This window comes from Cryptomeria japonica, chromosome 11, assembly GCF_030272615.1.
Source record: "Cryptomeria japonica chromosome 11, Sugi_1.0, whole genome shotgun sequence".
Lineage (NCBI taxonomy): Eukaryota > Viridiplantae > Streptophyta > Pinopsida > Cupressales > Cupressaceae > Cryptomeria > Cryptomeria japonica.
The window spans coordinates 364,017,501-364,039,028 of record NC_081415.1 but is presented as its reverse complement, the minus strand read 5'-3'; the positions used below and the strand labels follow the sequence as shown (position 1 = coordinate 364,039,028).

General features: G+C 36.6%; 1 protein-coding gene across 1 annotated transcript in view; it reads right to left on the bottom strand.

Moving 5' to 3' along the window:
• Window positions 1-21,528, bottom strand: part of LOC131049219 (uncharacterized) — a 214,579-nt gene that overhangs the window by 120,739 nt on the left and 72,312 nt on the right. Inside the window, exons 8-10 of the mRNA XM_057983262.2 lie at window positions 4,350-4,448; window positions 4,056-4,182; window positions 3,797-3,924 (exon numbers count right to left, since the gene is read on the bottom strand). Coding sequence (XP_057839245.2) covers window positions 3,797-3,924; window positions 4,056-4,182; window positions 4,350-4,448 — 354 coding nt within the window. The remainder of the gene's footprint in view (window positions 1-3,796; window positions 3,925-4,055; window positions 4,183-4,349; window positions 4,449-21,528) is intronic.

Below are 21,528 nucleotides of genomic sequence, written 5' to 3'. Positions count from 1 at the left end.
TTTTGACTTGGGAGTACTCGCGACTCAAATGAGTTTTTGGAGAGTTTTTCAACTGTCTTGAACCCTTTTATGATCCTCAAGTTTGCAATGTTAATAATGATATTGATTGTTTGACTCAAAAGATAGTGGCATCAGTCATTAAAGCAGCTACTTCAATTACGCTCCCATTAGATAAGTGAGCAAAGTTTGATTTTATATCCTAATCACTGGCTACTTGCATGAAAGTTGCATTAAACTTGTATCCTTCTAGTGTCATATTGTTCAAACTAATCAGTTTCTTTTGGTCACTAAGTTTTTTCTTAGTAGAACCTAATCAAGTCAATATCACTGAGACTCTTTCTGTCTCCCTATATTACCACTGGGTCCTCCATTGCCCTTCCCATAGAAACGAAGTATAGAGAACAAGCACTTGCCTTCATATTATATAGTATTTTTTTGAGCATTTTCCTTGAGCCACTACACAATGTAATTTGTGTTGAAATTTTTGTCATTGATGTCAAGTTTTATTCAATGTTTACTTGAGCTGTCTACTTGCTAGCTTGAGCTCCTTGCCTTCTTGCTTGGTGTGTTTGAGCCGCCTATGTGTCTGGTTGAGCTGGCTGGTTACTTGGTTGAGCTCCTTGCTTGTCTAGTTGAGCTTCTTGGCTGCCTACCTGAGCTGTGTGTGTGCTTACTTGTCTCCTGTCAGCAGACTAGTCAGTTCCCTTGCCATGTCATCATCTGAATATGTTTAAGGCATCAAATGTATTTAAGGTGAAAACATTATTTCCTAGCTGCCGTGGAAGGTAGAGATAAGTATTGTAACGATTTTTTTATTGATGGCGGCTATGAAACATATGCTTATTTGTGCGTTAATTTTTTATTGGAATTTTTTGAAGCCGTGAGATGTTAAAACATTTACCACCGGCTGGCTTAATTATCATGGCTCTATTTTGGGGCGTGGAGCAGAGAATAGGAGGGGTGGTGGTCAAACATATCACAAAAAATGGAAGACGTGAGGATTTAAGTCATGGTGGAGGAGATATGTGGTAATGCCATGACTTTGTTTTTAAAAATTATAACCGATGAAGGTGTGTGTGTCGGCTTTGAAAAAGCGGAGCTTGCCCGAAAATATTTGGCATGCTGTTATTTGATTGGTCATATACATTTTCTGGAAGAGTGCAGTTTTGTTGTTGGTGTATATCGCGTTTCTTTTAGAGCGAGTGGAATGGAAATGGTGCAGACAGAAATCATTGTGATAATTATTTTTTTTTAAATAGAAGACTTCCGTTTTTCAGATGAGGCAGTTCGTTTCTAGTTGACACTTGAACTTTGGTGGATAAAAAATAATGTGATTTCGGTGTTGAGTGAAACGCGTCTGCAGAAATGTAAAATGTTTTTTGCTCTATTTGGTTTGAACAAAAGTTAATATATTGGAACGATTTTACATGGTTGAAAAATTTGTGGGTAGTAGTTGAAGCTATACTTTTGTTTTGATTAAAAAATTTGATAAAGTGAATGGTGTATATGGTGTAGTGCAGAAATTACGGGTCTTTTTAAGAAGTGTTGGCTTCTTTTTGAAATAAGATGTTTATCATTTTAGCTATTTGTGAAGCTTTCTGAATATGATACGAGATAAAGACATGTTGGGGAGTAAAAATCTTGATAGACGTATTTAAATTTTTTGAGCTTCTCAAAGGTTGGTGAAATGGACACCCTGGAATGCCCAAAAACCATACCAATTGCTGCTAAGAATTTTATCAAACAGTTTGCATCCAACTCCTTATTTCTCCGTTTAATGTTTTAAATTCCCTTATGGCTCCGGAAATGAAATGTTGGTTTGTTTTACATGGAATTGAAATCACAGAATATGGACAAGAATGAAACTAAATAATATGCAAACTGAAAATTGAACTACTGCTGATAAGATGTTATTTTCAGATTTTAATAAAATCAAATACATGGCAGATTATCAACTCACTAATTATTCCAGCATTATTGACATAATACTCCAGCAATCATTTTCAATCTTGCTGCTACAGTGACATGAATAGTACCCGCGTGAATAGTAATCGTGTGAATAGTAACCGCGTGAATAGTAACAGCGTGAATAGTGTTGCAGCAATATTAATTTGTCTTCAACAGGTCCAATATCTTCATAAAATCATCTCCTCAAAATGGCATAAGCATCGAACAAGTAGGGAAGAAGATATGAACAAACATTAAATCTGCCTGTAGCTGGAAATGCACCCAATCTGCCTGATAATGAAGCTAATAGCAATGGATTCCAAAGGCCAAACCCCAAGGGAATGACGTCTAGAATGTCACAAGAGAGGATAGACGTCCTCTAATGCCAAGAACGGATCTGCAACTCACACATACCAATTCTTCTCATATTCAACATATCTAATGAAGCCACAAACGCTTTCTTTTATTCTTTTTCCAAGGGTCCACTCAACTCTCATGGGCAATGTGGGATAAAAGATGAGCAATATAAAACATATATTAAAATATTCACTTATGTCTCCCTTGGGTACAGATCCCCATAAAATAAATATTAGAGTAACACTTTAATATTTTACAATTAAATTAAATGTTACTTTAATAAAACTTCAGCCATTAAAATGTATTAGCAATCGGATTCCGAATAATGCGAGTGATAGCTCGTCGGAAAGCTCTCACCGAGGAGTATCAAATCCAAACACCAAAACTGACCTCCACTATGTCCTGCTGACTTACTAAAAATAGTAAGTATGCCTGAAACTGAGTAAATCAACTTCGTTTTGGCCCAAACTGGAAATGACTAGGCCAAAACACTCCAGGATCCCCTTAAACCCTTCGTTACCCCTCAGGACCATGTAGAACAAGGCTAATGCACACACACTTGGTCAACTACTAAAGTGGGGACATTACAGTTGGGGCGATTTCATTTCTGAAGGTGACATACAGTTATCAGACTTTCTGGTGGAATATAAAAGGCCATTGATCTTGCTGGTGGAATAAAAAAAGGACTATCATTCTTGCAGTTGGATTATAAAAGTCTATTTGTTCTTGCTGTTGCAGAATCATTTCATATCTCTATTTATTTTGGACTGGATGCCAATACATACTGAAGAGAAGTCCATCTGTGTGTGATGGGTGTGCTCAGCGATTGGTGCCTGTGTTGAGAATGATCTTTTAAGAGAACAGAGTTGGTGCTTCTGTTTTATTGCTGCTAGTGTGTGAAGTTGGTGCTTCAGTTTTGCAAGTTTGTGTGTTGGAAGGGTTAATGTTTATCCACCAACATAGCAGGACCCTTCTGTCCTATGCAATTTGCCCCATATGTCAAACATGTGGATGGATATCTGCATTTCCCCTCACACGCAATCTCCCTAGCTATTGAACACATTCCAACAATTCACCTATCTTATTATAGATTGGCTACACCTCTTGGTCCTTTGGGCCCTTCTGTCACCAAACTCTATAAGGTTGCGAATTATTTGCAATGACCCAATCTGTGGCCTCTACTACATTATGATGATGGATTTGGTTGCAACATTTCCTCCAAGATACAAGTTTTATTAATCCTCGACCAAACTTTGACTTACAACAGTTTTTTAAAGTAGCTTTAATTATGCGTTCTTTGAAATCTTACAGTGTCTTATTGTATATTATGATGACATCAAAAAATGCAAAAAAGAACTTACATCAATATGGACAATATACCTTACCCATGAGTGCTAAGAGCAATATGGTGATTGATTAATTTAGAGTAATGAATCATGCAAACAATATATTGTTGCTTATTTTCTAACAGCAAGCAGTTTGAAATACTTACACTCCTCCAGAATGAATATCAACTGATCTCCCAATAATGTGACTAGCCATTGCTGAGCATTCAATGTGCCATCCAGGGCGGCCCTGTCCCCAAGGAGATTCCCAATATGGCTCACCGCTTTTGCTTGCCTATGAAAATCAAAAATACAAATGTGTGGATGTAAGCATGCAGAAAACAGTTAAAATTGCTTTGTTGTAACAAAGAAAAACACAAACTGAGAAACCAATACTTTCCACTAAGTTCAGTTCAAAATAAGTACCTTCCATAAAGCAAAGTCACAGCTGTTGTGTTTCTCTCTACTATCAAAATTTGACTCACTTTCTGATGCCAGCTCAGAACTTCCAACAGCCCATGGATTCAATTTAGCATAGGTGTGTCCTGCTTCCCTGCGTGACAAATGTCAACAGTTCATCCGACAGTGTCTTAAACTCTACACTGGTATTTTTTTTCAAACATCTATTTATGTTGTAATATCTAAGGAAGAAAATATGAACATCAAAATATCAATTAAAGTAGACCAAAGGCCGTTCACATTTAAATCTTTTATACTTACTGGAAATTTCTTGTGTCAAAATATACACTCTCATTAGCAACATATGCAAACCCTTGATCAATTATCTTTTGAACATAAGCTATAATAATATCAATGTACCTGTGCACAACCAGGAACAAGAAAAGGTTAACAAAATTAAAAAGAAATCTGCAACACAATTGCATAATTGAGTGCCCATCCTTCACGAATTCCCACCTAATATAATCCATTCTAGCATTTGAAATTCACACATATGAATTAAAAACAATACCAGAGTATGAAAAAAAATGGTTTGTAAATAAACTGATAAGTATGAGAGTTAAAGAAATAACAAGAATGAACAGGTCTAAGGTCAGAATGCCCACTTGTTTTCCTGATAAACATTAATACTAATAAAATACAATTTATATCAGATTATGGGCTGTTAAACAGAACTCCCAGGTTATGGACAACACAGAAAATCACAAGGACTGGAGGTACTTTTAAGATTATTTATTTTGCTGGCTACTAAACTTTACAGATATTCTTACAGAAATCGTCATTAAAAAAAGAACAACAATACATATATTATTATGTAATGTCCCCATTTTTACACCATTATGTTCAGTGAGTGTTTGCCAGTTTTGGGGGTTTTCTGTAAGTTTCCACATGAGCTGGGTTCTTGGTATTTAGTAATGGTTTAAAGTTCAGTTGGCTTTCAGGTTTGCCATAATGCTCTTTGTAGTGTTTTGAGCCTTCTGCTAGTTTGAGGACCGATTTTATGTTTTTATTTCTCAATCTGGCAACTATTTAAGGTGGAAATAAAAGCAAAGCGATTATGCTACAAGAGCTATTCATAAGGAAGAAGAAAACTCTCCAACACCATCATAACTTCTAATACTGAATTCATATTATATATTTATATATATAGTCTGATTACTAGATGTCATCTCCTCAAAGCGGTTTGCTATTTTGGCTGATTTTTGCATTTATTTCCAAGAAATATCATAGCAAGTGGTATCAGAACTATGGTTAGGACCAACACATTTTGTTCACTATAACTTACAAAACATTGTGCAATTGGACATAATTTTTTATAGATTTGAGGCATACAATCAAGGAAAGTTCAGGTAAAAAACTAGCTTTTGAGATCATTTTTGTGTAATTTATTAGTGTCTTATGTTTTTCCCTTGGTTAGCTCTACAGGGTGCAAATATCATTAAAAAATTCAAATAGTTTTACATTTTTAGAAATCTTGTAAAGGCAGACCCACAGAACTCTCTAAATCATCTGATGACTGTTGATCTGAGTGCAATGACAAAAGATCTAACAGGTGAGTCCCTGAGTTCCTAGTGATGAGTCTTGGCATTGTTTATGTTGGCACGACCTAGCATTCATCTTGCACAATTTGAAAGGCAGCTTGCCTTGTGGCTAGGAGGAAATTGTTTATTTGATCCAAAATACACAATGTCCAAACTTGCCATGCACATGGAGTCTATTCATTCATTACCATTAATTGCTGTGCATTTGGACATTCCAATGAGATTGGTGGTCAATATGTCACAAAATTAACCATGTCCCTAATATTGGGCCCTAAAATCACGACACACACTCGTAGAGGAATTATTCCTTTTGAATGCCCAAGCAATGTCATCCTAAAGGGAGATTGATCATCTCATCAACAGAAAGTGAATAATTTAAGGCCAATAGCTAAGAGTGGACATTCTCTCCTGCACTTTGAGCTCAGCTATACCCAAGAAAGTATTCCTAGAAATATCTTCAGTAGAGACCACAATTGATAATAGACAAACTAAAAATACAGCATTTTTATCCAATGTACACTTCACACCAAAAGTTGTCACCAGACCAAAGACTAACCTACGACACATAAAACCTCATTTAAGCTGAGAAGAACATCACTGCACAAATGCAAGATGTAAGTATGCAAAACATGATTCCTTAGGATGAGAACTGTTATGACTCACTATAGGTGCTTCCCTCGATGAATCAAGAATCATGAGGTGCATACAAACTTACTAACCTACTCCTAAACTATTGTGAAAGATGTTTTATGTTTAGATTGTATGGCTGACATAAACTTCTAAGACTGATGCCTAGTTCATTGTGTTAATTTTTTAATCAGATTAATAGAATGCAGATATAAGACAATTCAATCAAATTTGCACAGCATATACCCTGGGAAAACCCTCCAACATGAGGGAGAAAAACCCAGCAACAAATGTCTCTTATTATATTAATCAAATAGCAAGATGTCTTTACAAGATAAATGGCTTCACTCCTTGAAGCTAAATGAATATGAGTCGGTCTAATATGATCTGCTATAGATATTCTCTAGACGCGCAGACTATTGTATATGTGGATTGCTGTAGATGATCGGACTGATGTAGAAGTTATACGATCTGCTGTGAATGAGCGAAATGCTGTTGTCTTTCTACAATCTGCTGTGTATATTCAATCCAAGGAGAGGAGAACATATCTCCCTTTATACCCTATCGAAGGTGCCTCTCCATCAAGGGTTGACACACTTCGAACCAAGATGACTCTTCATTAGGGTGGAGGATATATACCAAGTCGGCTCCCTTAATAATATTTATATTTGTCATAATAAATGAATCGCTCTTGTTAATAGAGTCGGCTCATACAAATAAATGTATATAGAAAATAATCGCTAGATGCAAATAAGCAAAGCCGAAGGCTAATTGCTTATTTGGATGAAGTCGGCTCCCTTAAGGAGACTCCCGTAGCTATACACGTCAACACTCCCTCTTAGCTAAGGGAGGAATCTTTCCTGAATCTATGTCATGAAATGACATCCACCATGGCTACTCCCAGAGGGTGGAACAAAGTTCATCACAGAGGCACTCAGCGTGATGACATTCATCATGGCTACTCATATGTATGAAAAATGAATATGTACACAAGTGCCCATCACGGAGTCACTCAACGTGATGTCGTCATCTCATCATGACTTTCACCATGGCTACTCCCAGAGGGTGATCAAACACAAGTGATGTTGTCATGGAGTCTCTCAACATGACATCCACCATGGCTACTCCCAGAGGGTGGAACAAGGGCTTTCACCTTAAACTTCTCTCATAGAGAAGAATGCATTAAAGTACATCTCAAGAAATCACTGATGTTGAGACTCCCTCTCAGCAAGTGCTTCATTCTCCACAACTCCAAGCTTGTCTCGAAAATGCACAAACTTCACTTTGGCAAGGGGCTTGGTGAGAATATTGGTCATCTGATCATCAGTGCTAATGTACCTCAGCTGAATGGCTTTCCTTAGAACCATATCTCGAATGTAGTGGTATTTGATCTCCACATGTTTTGTCATGTCATGAAACACAGGTTGATAGAAAGTTTCACACATATTTGATTATCACAATGAATGACAGTAGGCTCCATCAATTGTCCAAACAATCCTGCAAGGAGCTTCTGAAGCCACACCGCTTCTCGAGCTGCCACACATGCTACAATATACTCTGCTTCCGCGGTGCTTAGTGCCACTGAAGACTGCTTCCTGCTACACCAAGAAACCATAGAAAATCCCAAACTGAAGCAGCAACCTGAGGTGCTCTTCCGATTAGTAACACTCCCTGCCCAATCAGAATCAGAATATCCTTGCAGATTTAGATCTGCACTGGAAGTATATCTCAACCCATATCCTACAGTGCCATGCAAGTACCTCAATATATGTTTTGCTGCAACTAGATGAATATATCTTGGTTCACACATAAATTGACTTAGAGCACTCACTGCATAACAAATGTCAGGTCTAGTATTGACTAGGTACATCAATGAACCAATCAACTATTTGTACATGGTAGGATCTACCTAATCTGAACTAGCTGCAGACTCACTTAACTTCTTCAAGTTTGTCTCCATAGGTGTGGACATAGACTAGTAGTCCATCATTCCAAATCTCTTCAAGATATCTATGGTACATTTCCCTTGACTTAGAATAATCTCATTGGGTCTTTGCCATACCTCCAATCCTAGAAAGTAGTGCATAAGTCCTAAGTCCTTCATCTCAAGCTCAGAAGCTAACTCCTTACATTTGTCAATGAGATGATCTTCTCCAGTAATAAATAAATCATCAACATAAAGAACCAAAATAAAAGCCTCACCATCAATTACCTTGAAGTAAAGATTTGGATCTGCATCATTCTTGAAGAACCCCAAGCCCATCAAATATCGATCAATCCTCTCATACCAAGCACAAGGAGCCTGCTTAAGGCCATACAAAGCCTTCTTTAATCTGCAAACATGAGACTCCTTCCCATGAATCACAAAGCCTTCAGGTTGCTCAATGTAGACCTCTTCTTCAATTACCCCATTGAGAAAAGTTGTCTTCACATCCATCTGATGTAGCTTCAATCCTTTTGTTGTTACAATGGCAATAATGGTCCTAATAGAAGTATAGCGGGCAACTCGAGCAAAGGTTTCTTCATAGTCTATTCCCTCTTTTTGAAAGAATCCTCTACCTACAAATCTTGCTTTGTATTTCTCAATACTTCCATCTACTACATGCTTGATCTTGAACAACCATTTGGAGGATACAACTGATTTTCCCTCAGGTCTTGGAACAATGTCCCAAACATCATTCTTAATAATGGATTGATATTGTTCATCCATAGCATCTCTCCATACATGCTAACTTGAAGCTTCCTCAACATTGGAAGGTTCAAATTCAATGATATTACTCATTAATGCAACATAGCTTGAAAATTTCTGAGGTCTTTTGCTTTCTTTGAATGTGACTCTAGGAGCTGCAAACTTTTATGCCTGCTACGTAGTTTTCCTAGCCCAAAGAGGTCTCTTCTTGCTTATGACAATGTCTCTCGGACCATCAGTAGGTTCCAAAGGTTCAATTGGATCAACAGCCTCTACAGATTCAGTAGACTCCCTCTGAATCTCAGGAGTATGATCAACATCCATGTCTTGAGGAGTTTCCGGGTCATCATCATCTATATCCATGCATGAACCTTTAGATCTTTTGAATGCAACATCTTCCTCAAATGTAACATCTCTGCTAACCTCTATATGTTTTTGTCTTGGAATGTAAATCCTGTAAGCTTTTGAAGTTTCATTATAGCCCACTAATATTCCTCTCTTGCCAGAAGGTTCCAACTTGGTTCTTTTATCTTTAGGTACAAGAACATATACTGAACAACCAAAGATTCTCAAATGACTGACTTCAGGCTTAACACCTGAAAAGGCTTCTTCTGGAGTCATATTCTACAATATCCGATGAGGACATCTATTCTGAACATATACTGTTGTCCTGGAGGCTTCTGCCCAAAGAAATGTTTGCAAGTCTTGGTCATGAATCATGGCTTTAGCTGCTTCAACTATGGATATGTTCCTCCTTTTTGCAACCCCAATTTGTTGTGGGTTGTAAGGAACAAAAGCTTCCTCTTAATTCCTGCCTCAATGCAGAAATTACGAAAGCATCCGGAAGTGTATTCACCTCCATTATCAGACCTTAAGACTTTAATCCTCTTTCCAGACAAGTTTTCTACTTGGGCCTTAAACTCTTTAAATCTATCTAGGACTTCTTCAGACTCTTTAGACTTTAAAAAATAAATCCAAGTCTTCCTAGAGTAATCATCTATGAAAATTACATAATACAAAAATCCACTTAGGGATGCCATAGACACTAGACCACATAAATCAGAATGTACAAGATCTAATATTTCTTTTGACCTACTTTCACTCCTATGAAATGAACTCTTAGTATTTTTACCTATAGCACAACCTTTACAAGTGCCATCATGCTCATGACTGAGCCTAGGCACACCTTCAACCATTTTCTCCAATGATGGGAGGGCCCTGTAGTGCAGATGAGCAAGTCTTCTATGCCATAGGTCACTGGAATTTGAAGTCATGCAAAAGTGCTTGAACTGGACGGATGGAAAGCTTGTATAGACTCTCATGCCGATTCCCAATCACACGTGTTGTCTTGATGCTAGAGTTCTTTGGCCAAGCAAGAACTTTCCCTTCTGAAAATGCAACTTGATAACCTTTGTCTTCCAAGGCTGAAATGGAGACAAGGTTCCTCTTGATTCCAGGCACGAACAAGACATCACTTAGATGGAGAGGGATGCCAGATTCTAAGTTGAGAGAGGTAGATCCAGAGACTTTCACCAAGTAGCATGCATCATCTCCAATTATCACTTGAAGATTGGTCTTTCTTTCCACCAAGTCTGAAAGATATTCCCTATAGCCTGTGATGTGACGAGAAGCGCCACTATCAATCAACCAAGTGCTGCTATCGGTTGGAACATTGCTAGATAAGGCAGAAATAAATAGAAACCCTTCTTGGTTGTTCCTCGATACTTCACCAACATCCGCCATAGACGCATGTTGCTTTGGCCTTGTCAAACAATCTCTTGCATAGTGACCATACTTGTCACATCTAAAACACTGGATGTGGGAGAGGTATGAATGCTTCTAGTTCAAGACCCATGTCAAGACATAACATTGTTGATAATGAATTGTTTGCTGATGAGAATGGATGCTCTAAAGTCTCAAAGAATAGGCTATCATATTTAAGGAATGAAAAGAAAGCTTGTGCAGGAAAGAATAATAGGCAAACTGTGATAAATTTGCAAGTTCAAAAATATAGAAAGGAAGGCAAGTCTTGTGTGCAAGATGCTGAAAATTGCTTAGATAGTTTTTCTAAAAAGAAAAGAAAGATTACAGATGAGAAATATGATAAATGTGTAGAAGATTATATAAGGACTTTAAGAGAAGATCGCAAAGAAGCAGAATGGGAACAGGAAAGAGAGATAAATAGAAAATCTCATAGATATGAAGTAGACACAGTAACTAGAAGAATTCAGAAAGAAAAATACATGCAAAAGATAGAAGAACTCAACAATGAAAAGGATAAAATTGAAAATGAAATAGAAACATGAGCAATGAAAATAAGGGATTCTAAAGCTAATCTTTTACAGCAAAAGAAGTTTCAAAAAAAAGATGAAATCTCCGAGATTCAGAAAATTTCTAATGCTAAGAAGATTCTAGATAAGGTGAGAAAATCGATTCAAATTCAACATGAGAGTTCTAAAGCTAAGGGAAGCAAAACACTAGATATTTCTTCAAAAATAAGAAGCTTGTCAGATGAAAAATGTTGTGTAGAGCAAGAAGATTCTGATCTAGCATCTATTTGCAGTCAAAGTATATCTTTTGAGCATAATGATGCAAACTCATCACAAACTAATGATCAATCTAAAAATGAAGAAATTTTGGACAAAGAAATGCTTTCAGATGAGGATCATGATAAACAAACTCTTTCCCAAAAAGAAGATATGTCAAACAAAAGTCTTCTACCGATGGATAGTAAAAAGCTTAGTTGTGGAAAAGACTGAAAATATCATAAGATTAGGGAGAAAAGGTGTTAGCTATTTCTTCTAGAGAACAAATTGCAGAAAGAAGCCTTGAACCAGTATCAATGTGCTTTATGTCTTCTAACCATAATAAGGATATTGCAAATAAGGCTAATGAATTTGATCATTCTCAAGTAATACCTTTTGAAGTAGAAGAAGTATGCAATGATTCTCAGCACAAGATGTTAACAGAAGAAGAGAAAAATAGGGATCGTCTAGAAAGATTGATTGAAGATAAAGAAATCATAATGAATATAGTGGATCAATTTGTTCTTCCAAAAGAAAGCATAGGGGATAAATTTGTTCTTCCTGAAAACTTATACATTGAACAAATAGATCATAATAACTATGAATGGATGTTTGATCAAAATTGTGAAAAGGAAGTTATTGAAGAAGAGTATGATCAAACTATCCTTGATTGTGCGACAAATATTCTTGAAGAATCCTTCGAGAACAGAGAATTCATAAATCCTAGGACGAATGGATCAAGGATTCCAACAAATTGATAATTGGAAAATCTTTTCAGAGCAAGAGGAGAAATTATGCAAAAAAGAAAGGCATGCTGATACCAAAAAATCGAATCTTACAAAGCCCAAAAATCAAGAAAGGCATGATGATACCAAAAAATTGAATCTTACAAAGCCCAGAAATCCCATAATTTTTGTCTCATTAGGAGAAGATGATAAGCAATTTTTTGCTCTTTTAGATACAGGATCTGGAATTAGTATTGCCAAAAAATATGTTCTACCATCCCATTGTTGGCAATCCCAAAGTGTCTGGATTCAGGTGATAGGAGCCAAGAAAAGGCTAGAAAGAAAAGCATGTGGTCTCCCGATAAATATAGGACAGCTTAGTTATTCTTGTTCACTTTGGCAAAATGAGGACATTAAAACTGACATTCTTCTAGGATGGGATTTCCTAAGTCAGTTCCAAATGGTTTCTTTTACTCAGATTGGTGCTATATTGGGTGATAACCTGGGAGCTAACTTTGTTGATTTCGATCAAGATACGGTTTGTGTGAATGTCATTGGCAAATTTGATGCACATGGAAACCTTCTTCCAAAACCTCCAGAATCCCTAGTTGTTCAACGAATCAAGGAGCTTCCTGATGAATGTCAAAAGAAGAAATTGGAAAGATATTTTTTTCAACAATCCTATTACAGTATCCAGAATCAAAGGACGGGGCAATTTGCAGACAGTCCCAGGTGCAAAAGAGATACATATTTTGTCTCCGAATCTCACCAAGGGAGAATTGGTTGTTTTGAAGGCACTAGCAAGACAGTTTTAAAAAGCTCATATAATTTTCGGATGCAGAAATATTACAAGCCATTTCCCCTTAGGATATCTTAATGTTGAGGATTTGGTTAATACATTTAGTCCCTCCTGTAAGATCCTATTATCCCAGTTAACCCCATACAAGTCCAAATCAGTCCTCTTAGATATCATTTATCTTGCCGTCCACTTTCCTGCATGCCGATTGGAATGGATAATCGAGCACTAAGACACCCAAATCAAAGGTGACCGGTACCATCCAAAAAACAAGATCACTTCTACCAAAAAGACTGAAACATACTTACAAATATAAGTATGTTATGGAATTTGATAATGTCTTCAATTTACCAAGACTTCATCTTATTGCAGACATTGGGCGTTGGCGTGTTTTAGAATGGTGGAATGACTAGACACAGGACCTAGGGTGGTATTTCAACAACATTAAATTGATTGTACATATGTATATAATAATATCTTATTTGATAGATGTTGTAATTAAGCAAGGACTGACATTGTCAACCATCTGGTTTGATATTCCTCCTTGCAAATTAGATAAGTATATTTTAAGCATTAGGAGTTTTATGGCTTGCATCTCAACTAGCACAAGAGTTTGTCTGTGCCGTGAAGTCAGCCACGTTAAGATCTGATAGCAGGATGCAACCATCTAAAAAAGCCATGATGTCAACCATATGAAGCCTGACAACAAGATGCAAAACCTGTGTAAAAAGCAAGATCCCTATAGCCACTTACGGGTGTTAAGTGGACCGTTCTCACTTTTCGGGAATACAAAAAGTGATGGTAAATAAATTAGTAAATAGTGAGTCAGTAGAAAAGTTTTAGAAATTATTAAATAAATGTAAAGGGGCCTACATGAGCTTGCAATACTAGATTCCATTTTCACTACTCTCCAAAAGATCCCTACTTTTTCTACACCTAACAGTACCAATAATTCAACATTTACCATCTACTACCATCTACCAGTACTACCACCCACCAATAATTCAACACCTACCATCAACAACCTACACCTACTGGTCAAATTCCATCTACTCTTTGGCCTCCATCTACTATAAATAGGGGTCTTGTGAACTCATTGAAGGCATCCTGGGTTGTATAGAGTTTGATTAAGTATTGTGTGAAATTAGGGAGTCGTATCTTGTATTGTGAGAAGAGTAAGGTAGGAGCAAGTTGGAAGTATCCTCTACCCTTGCGCTTCCATGCGATCTGCGGATTATGAGAAACCGACTTGCATAGGTTATGCAATCTATCTTTTGTAATCAAAGCTTTGTTGTAATATTGGCTCTAGCTTGTTGTTCTTTCCGCACGCCGCACTAAATTGCTAGCCTGTTGTTCTTTCCGCACGCCGCACTAAATTAACCTTGGCCCCTTATTATCTTGAATAAGTTTTCTATAATAGGAAAAACAACATGAAAACCTTCAGAATCTATATGTCTACCATAATCTAATAACTTATTATTCCCTTCTGGTTGAGACACTCTAATGGGAAATTTGATGGAGGAAAAACAGTATTTAATAGACGATATATGCATCTACCTCCAATAGTAGTATAAATTGATTCAGGTTGTAAATCTATGACTTTGACTTCAAGTAACAAACAAAAGGCAGAACATATATATTTATCATCAAGTGAAATAGTGAAATTTGGTCTTACAGCCAATCTCCCATCACCCCTTTCAGGATCTAAGACTCCTCTAAATTGTGCAACCACTGCTTGGTCCCAAATTCTACATCTTGTATCTATTAGAGAAGCAAAATATTCAACACCAATGCCATAGTTAAATTGCGGATGAACAATAATGTCTATATAAGAAAATTGCACATGAAAGTATCCCTTTTCTTTCCATCTTTTAAAATCTTTGGGATCAATAAAGGGTAAATAAACTAGACGAATTCCCTGACCCTGGACTTGCAGATTTAATTCAATCTGTCTTACAGCAGTCATTAGCCTAGCTTTTCTTTTCTTTTCAAGATAAAGATTAGTGATATGAACCTCGGGAAATTTAAAGTTTCCTTTTTCATCTACTGTAACATCCTTTTCTTCAATAATATCATGCAAGGGTGCAATTCCAAACATGCTAGCATTCAGACACTTACGACTTGCCATTTTATCAAAATACAAGAAAGTTTTTGCATCTTACTCAGAATTTCGACCATTGTTCACTGCTACAATTTCCCGACTTACGGCTTCCCTTCACAACGCCTCCCTAGTTTCAACAACGGGTCTTACTTTTGCGGGGTACATAGCTACTTGCAAAACTTACCCTCAACCTTTCAGACTTCAAGCTCTCTCAATATTTCTAAAATAACACAATAGCAAGAGACAGATAGAAACAATGTTGGAATAGACACTGAATAATATTTCTATTATGTTTTCAAAGATGATACAGTAGTGACAAAGGTATTACAATATCTCCAGGCTCTGATACCAATTTAGTGCAGATAGCGAAAAGAACAACAAGCTAGAGCCACTATTACAACAAAGCTTTTATTATATAAGATAGACTGCATAACCTTTGCAAATTAGTTTCTCATAATCCCCAAATCGCATGGAAACGCAAGGGTAGAGGATACTTCCAACTTGCTCCTACTGGACTCTTCTCACAATACAAGATATGACTCCCTAATCTCACACAATACTTCATCAAACTCTATACAACCCAAGATGCCTTCAATGAGCTCACAAGGCTTCTATTTATAGTAGATGGAGGCCAAAGAGTAGATGGAATCTGATCGGTAGGTGTAGGTGGTAGATGGTAGGTGTTGAATTATTGGTGGGTGGTAATACTGGTCGATGGCGATAGATGGTAGGTGTTAAATTATTGGAACTGGTAGGTGTAGAAAAAGTAGGGATCTTTTGAAGGGTAGTGAAAATGGAATCTAGTACTACAAGCTCATGTAGGCCCCTTTACATTTATTTAATAAATTCTAAAACTTTTCTACTGACTCACTATTTACTAATTTATTTACTATCACTTTCTGTATTCCCGAAAAGTGAGAATGGTACACTTAACACCCTACAGGGATCTTGCTTTTGACACAGGTTTTGCATCCTATTGTTAGGCTTCACATGGCTAACATCATGGCTTTTTTAGACAGGGTTGCATCTTGTTGTCAAATCTTAACGTGGCTGACTTCACGATACAGACAAACCCTTGTGCTAGTTGAGATGGGATCCAGGTGGTAAAAGATTATCTAGAAGAGGTTCAAAAATAGCATCCCAATCTTCTAGTCTCCTATGGAATGCACGGACGATTCTGACTTGTTCTTTGCCTCTTACAATATCCCGTTCTATGTGGGCAACTAGTTTAGTAGGAAATAAGCTTGGCATTACATCCTCAATCATTACTTCTGGAAACCATGGATATGTGAGGGGATAGAATTCAATCCTTGGGAGACAATATCCTCCTAGATCAACTAAATAATCAACCATTCCTTCAAAAATGTCATGAAACAAATTTTGGTGTATGAGATTAAAGAATTGACTCATATCAAGTGGAAAGTTTGGAGTAAATATATCTGCATAATTTTCAAACTCACTTTGCAGGAGAGTGATACTATTAATAAGTCCAAACTTACAACATTTATGGAAATTCATTTTTGTTGGATTGGTCCAACATAAGGATTGAAACCTTGTAATTTGTATATCCATAGAACAATGGTTCCTGCAAGTGAAAGCAATTGGAGCATATGATAACCCAAATATTTCTAAGAACTTTCTTCTTCTTCTGGAGAATGAATCATTTGGTATTGATATTCTAGGATGAGTCTTCTGAGATCTCGAAGCCATTTGTCTAAAATCCATACTTTGACAAGCGAAGTGATAATTTGCAATGGAAGTTGTGGAAGTTCTATAATACTCCCATCTGATAATTCGCATTGGGGTATTGAATCACCAACTTGAATTTAAATAGTTGCTACTAGCTCTCTGGTTAAGGAATCAGCAAGTGGATTATTTTCCCCTTTTATCCATTCAATATCAAAATCATATCCAAGAAATTCAAAATACCATTGGGCAATTCTCCCTTGTGCAATGTCTTTATTGGGTTTCTTCTTCATAAGGCTCCTCATAGCTTGACTATCTGTCCTTACCACAAAATGCTCTGGTTTGAGAAATATTTTGAATTTCTCAATTCCCTTTTTAACAGCAAGAATCTCTTTTTCATAAATGTGATATCAAGAATCTGTATCTATAAATGTTCCAGATCGGTAGCCACAAATCTTCGTCCTTTTATCTAGAAATTCCTGTATCAACATAGTAGACCATGTTATGTTAGAAGCATTTGTATATAAAATCAATGGATTACCCGGGGCTAGAATCTGAAAACTAGGTAGGCTTTGGCATTTATTCTTGATTTGTTGTACTGCTTTTGTAGTCTAAGGATTCCATCCAAAAGATAATTCCTTGAGTTGATCTTGAATCTTTTTCCTATCTTTTGCCAATTCTTTGTAGAATGGTGCCACATAATTCAAACAACCAAGAAACCTTTGAATTTGTTTTTTGTCTATCAATATATCTAGAAATTCCTGGATTCTCTTGAGCACATGGGGTTGGAGCTTTATCTTTCCCTTATCTAAATGTAACCCAAGAAAATCTATTTATGTCTGACCAATCACCATTTTCTTTGTTGATAGGCAAATTCCATTTTCCTTTCTAGCTTGAATGGAATGCTATGCCATTTGGTTTATGTACTACACCAACATATTTTCAAAGAAGAATGGATCAAGCTCTCAAACACCTGAAAGATTTTTGTGTTGTCTATATTGATGATATAATTGTTTTTCCTAACAATGTTAATGACTGTAGCGTCCTAAAATTGCGACACTTGCAATTTCGACTGCATTTCGGTCTTCACGATGGCGACGCAACACGCAACCTGAATGGAGACCCCAAAACTTGCTCACGACACTAAAAACTGCATTTTTCAAGCACCATTGGCCTGAACCTCCTTGCACCCCGCTGTCCCAGAGGTGGGACCAGAGCGCCCAGCGCCCTGGTCCCTGGGTCCTATTTTGGGCCCGGTTTCCTAAGTGATATCGGGTCTTTTTGATTGCAATTTGGAAATATACTTCCCTAGTCGGCCTAAGGTCGGGAAAATCAGTCTATCAGCCCTAATTGACAAGTATATAAACTACATTTTCTTCTCCCATTTGAAGAAGAAGGACATAGGTGTACAAGCGTGGAAACTATACTCAAGCATTCAAGCATTCAAGCAATTGATCATTCCAAGTCTCCATTCAAGGCTAAGTGTTGCATTCAAGTCAAGGATTCAACCATTGAAGAGGAGATCACTTATTACATGCTACATACTACAACATACAACATCTAAACCTTTGCACGTAAGGATACAAACATCCTTAGAACAAGGTATTAGTACTTGTTTTACATTACAGTCATTTACATTTACAGCACTTGCTCATTTCTTGGTTAATTCCAAAACCGGGGTTTGACCTAAAGGCAAACCCCTAATCCCTAACCCCCCAATCGTCTTCGCTTTTCTGTGTGTAGGTTGCAGGTACGCGGCTGAGATTGAAGATTTGGAATCCTTGTGCAGAGACGAACCGATCCCACTTCGTTTCGCGGATTTTTCGGAGGACCGTGGCGCCGGGCGCCATCGTCCCGACAACTTTTTCTCAAATTTGCAGGACAGCGCCGTATCGACATTCTACTGCTAATTCCAGGTCCGCAGCTTCATCCTATAACCTAAACTCAGTTTATAAGTGAATCTTTATGACTTTCTATGCATCCTTAGCTTAATTTCCTTAATCAACATTCTTTACAAAAGAGGGTAGCTTTGCTTTCCAAACCCTTGAAATTCATTTAGCATCCAATCTTACATTGTGTGGGATTGAATCTTATGAGTTTCAACCCCTCTTTTGAATGTAAAGTCTTCCCCCTAAGTGAAAACCCATCGAATCCTAGCGAACCTCCCTTCTCTCTCCTCGGAGTTAGAAGAGGGGAGACCAACTAGGGTTCGACCGCGATTTTCCGCTTTACACTGACCATATTCAGCATTTGAAGAAATTGTATACAGCTTGCTACTCTTCTAATTAAATCTGAGCTAAATGGTATAGGATAATTGAATGGTAATATAATGTCATTAAGAGGTTTATAGTTTATGCAAAATCTCTTTTCACCTCTTTCTCTTTCAGCTCTTTTATTTACAAGAAATGCAAGACATGCAAATGGACTTTTACTTTCTCTTAAAAAAATTTCCTTCTAGCAGCTCATTCAAGTGTGCATCCAATTCTTTGACTTCAGTGGGGCTTAGTAAATATGCAGTTTCATGGGGTATGATGGACATGCATTCTGGTCTTATCTTAATTTCACGTTCTTCTTGCTTTGCAGACCAAAATTCTAGAGGATTCATGCTACAACAATATTTCTCAAGACTTTCTTTACTTTGAGCTAATTCTTTTTCATTCTTATCTTCTGAAACCTCTTTTGCCCATTCTTTTGTAGAATTCTTCTCTAGTCCTTCCAATATATAAGTAGCTACTTTCAAAATTGGAATTTTAACTTCATCTTTATGATGTAAAGAAATTTGTGTTCTTCTAAGAATGAAGGGTTCATATTTGACCAGGAACAAATATCCTAGTAAAATATCACTATGCATATCATTGAACTCTACAAAATCTGTAATAAATTCTTTACCATGAATCTTGATATGAACATCTTGTGTGTACCTGCCCTATTTCATTTTTTCCCCTATGATAGAATGTCCTCTTGGTAATTCTAGTTTTGGCTTCCAAAACTTTTCTGGGATTGCTTTTGTTTCGGCAAAAGATCTTGCTGATCCTGAGTCAATGAATGCATCAAATTCAATGGGCTTGTATCCTTCAAAACATAAAGAAATTCTAACATATACAGGTATTATTTGCTAAGAGCATTACAGCAAAAGATATTTATTTTTCCTCTTCTTCAGGACCTGTGTAGATCTTATTTATTTCAGCCTTGAATAAAACATCTCTGATCTTTCCCACAGACTGATTGAGTGTTCTTATTTGTTTTTTCCTGTTCCTTAACCATCTTGGTTAATTCTTCCACATCATTCTTTATCAGATCTAGTTTTTTGACAACAGTTTGGTCATTATTCTGGATTTTTAATGCCATTTTCTTTTTTGAATCAAATTCTTCATCTGAATCTAAATCATTATCATGTTCAACAAACCTGCTGGCACTATTTTTTGGCTTATTCCGACGTTCTTATTGCCATAGAGGAATCTTGTAACCAGCCATTTTCTTCCCATATGCTGATAAGTCCTCATTTATATGTTTCATTTCTTCTTTGAGATCATTTAACTTCTTTAAATGTCTTCTTCCTGCAGACCTTCTTTCTTCTCTAGATTCAGTCTCTGTATAGGTATCTCTACTTTTTTCTGTATCATATGTTTTCTGAGTTTCACTCAGTTTTTCTCTTAGAAGGCTGACTACATAATCTTGTTTTTCTTCATCAGAAGAGATTTCTTCAGAATATAGTAGCTTTTGTTTTCCTTTTTCTTTTACCATATTATAAGTTTCTAATCCTGTGGGAAGAAGTTCAAAATAATCATCTTTCTCAAGAAATCCCTGATATCCTGGAATAACATCCCACTCTGTGTTTTGTTGTTGAAATACTGCATATACTTTAGTTGCTATATTCATTTTTCTTTTGCAATCCGTTGCATAATGAGGTCTGTTACAAATAAAACATTTAACTTGTTTTGGAGCCTTTTTTGATGCAGTTTCTTTCTAAGCATATATGGTGGAGGTCTAAAACCTTTTCTTTTAAACTGATTTCTTTTGATTGGAAAGAGACTAAATTTTCGCCGATGGCGAGGAAAAGATTTAATCTCACCAGTATAGTATGAATCAGGAGCAAAGTAAGATTTTTTCTTAGGCTTTTTGCAGGAACATTTCTTTTCTAATTCTTTGACTAAAGCAAACTCCTTGAAATCCTTATGTGGGGGCTTACTACAAAATTCCTTAAGATTGCATGTAGAATTAAACTCATTATCATTTTGGCTAATTGCTTTTAAGAGACAATGTTTTTGTAGCTTATTTGCTATAACATTTTTGATCTCGGCAAATGTGCCATTTTGGACTTGAAAACCTTTTTGGTTAATCACACAGTCTTCTGGCCAGCTTCCCAATTGACAAGGCAAAGAGTTTTAATAATGTCTTTTAGCTGACTCATTATTTTGTAGGCGAGCTTGAAACAAATACTTTTCAAAAACCAGATTATATCTATGTAGCAAGCTTAAATTCCTTAATTTCAAAGTATATAAGATTCTTGTAGCTTGCCTAGCATTATTTTTGGTGGCTATACAAAATTCATCAATCATTTTAAATTTTAATTGTGGAAACCAGGCAGTCATTATATCTTGTTTTCCAAGATTTAAATCCTTAACAAATGCTTCCTCAAAATCTTTTGTTTGAGCACCTATAGCATCTGCAGGGCCTTCATCTGGCAATCCTTCCCACCAATCTCTTAATTTCCCTGAAAATAGTCTGGCTACATATGCTACTTTTTGTG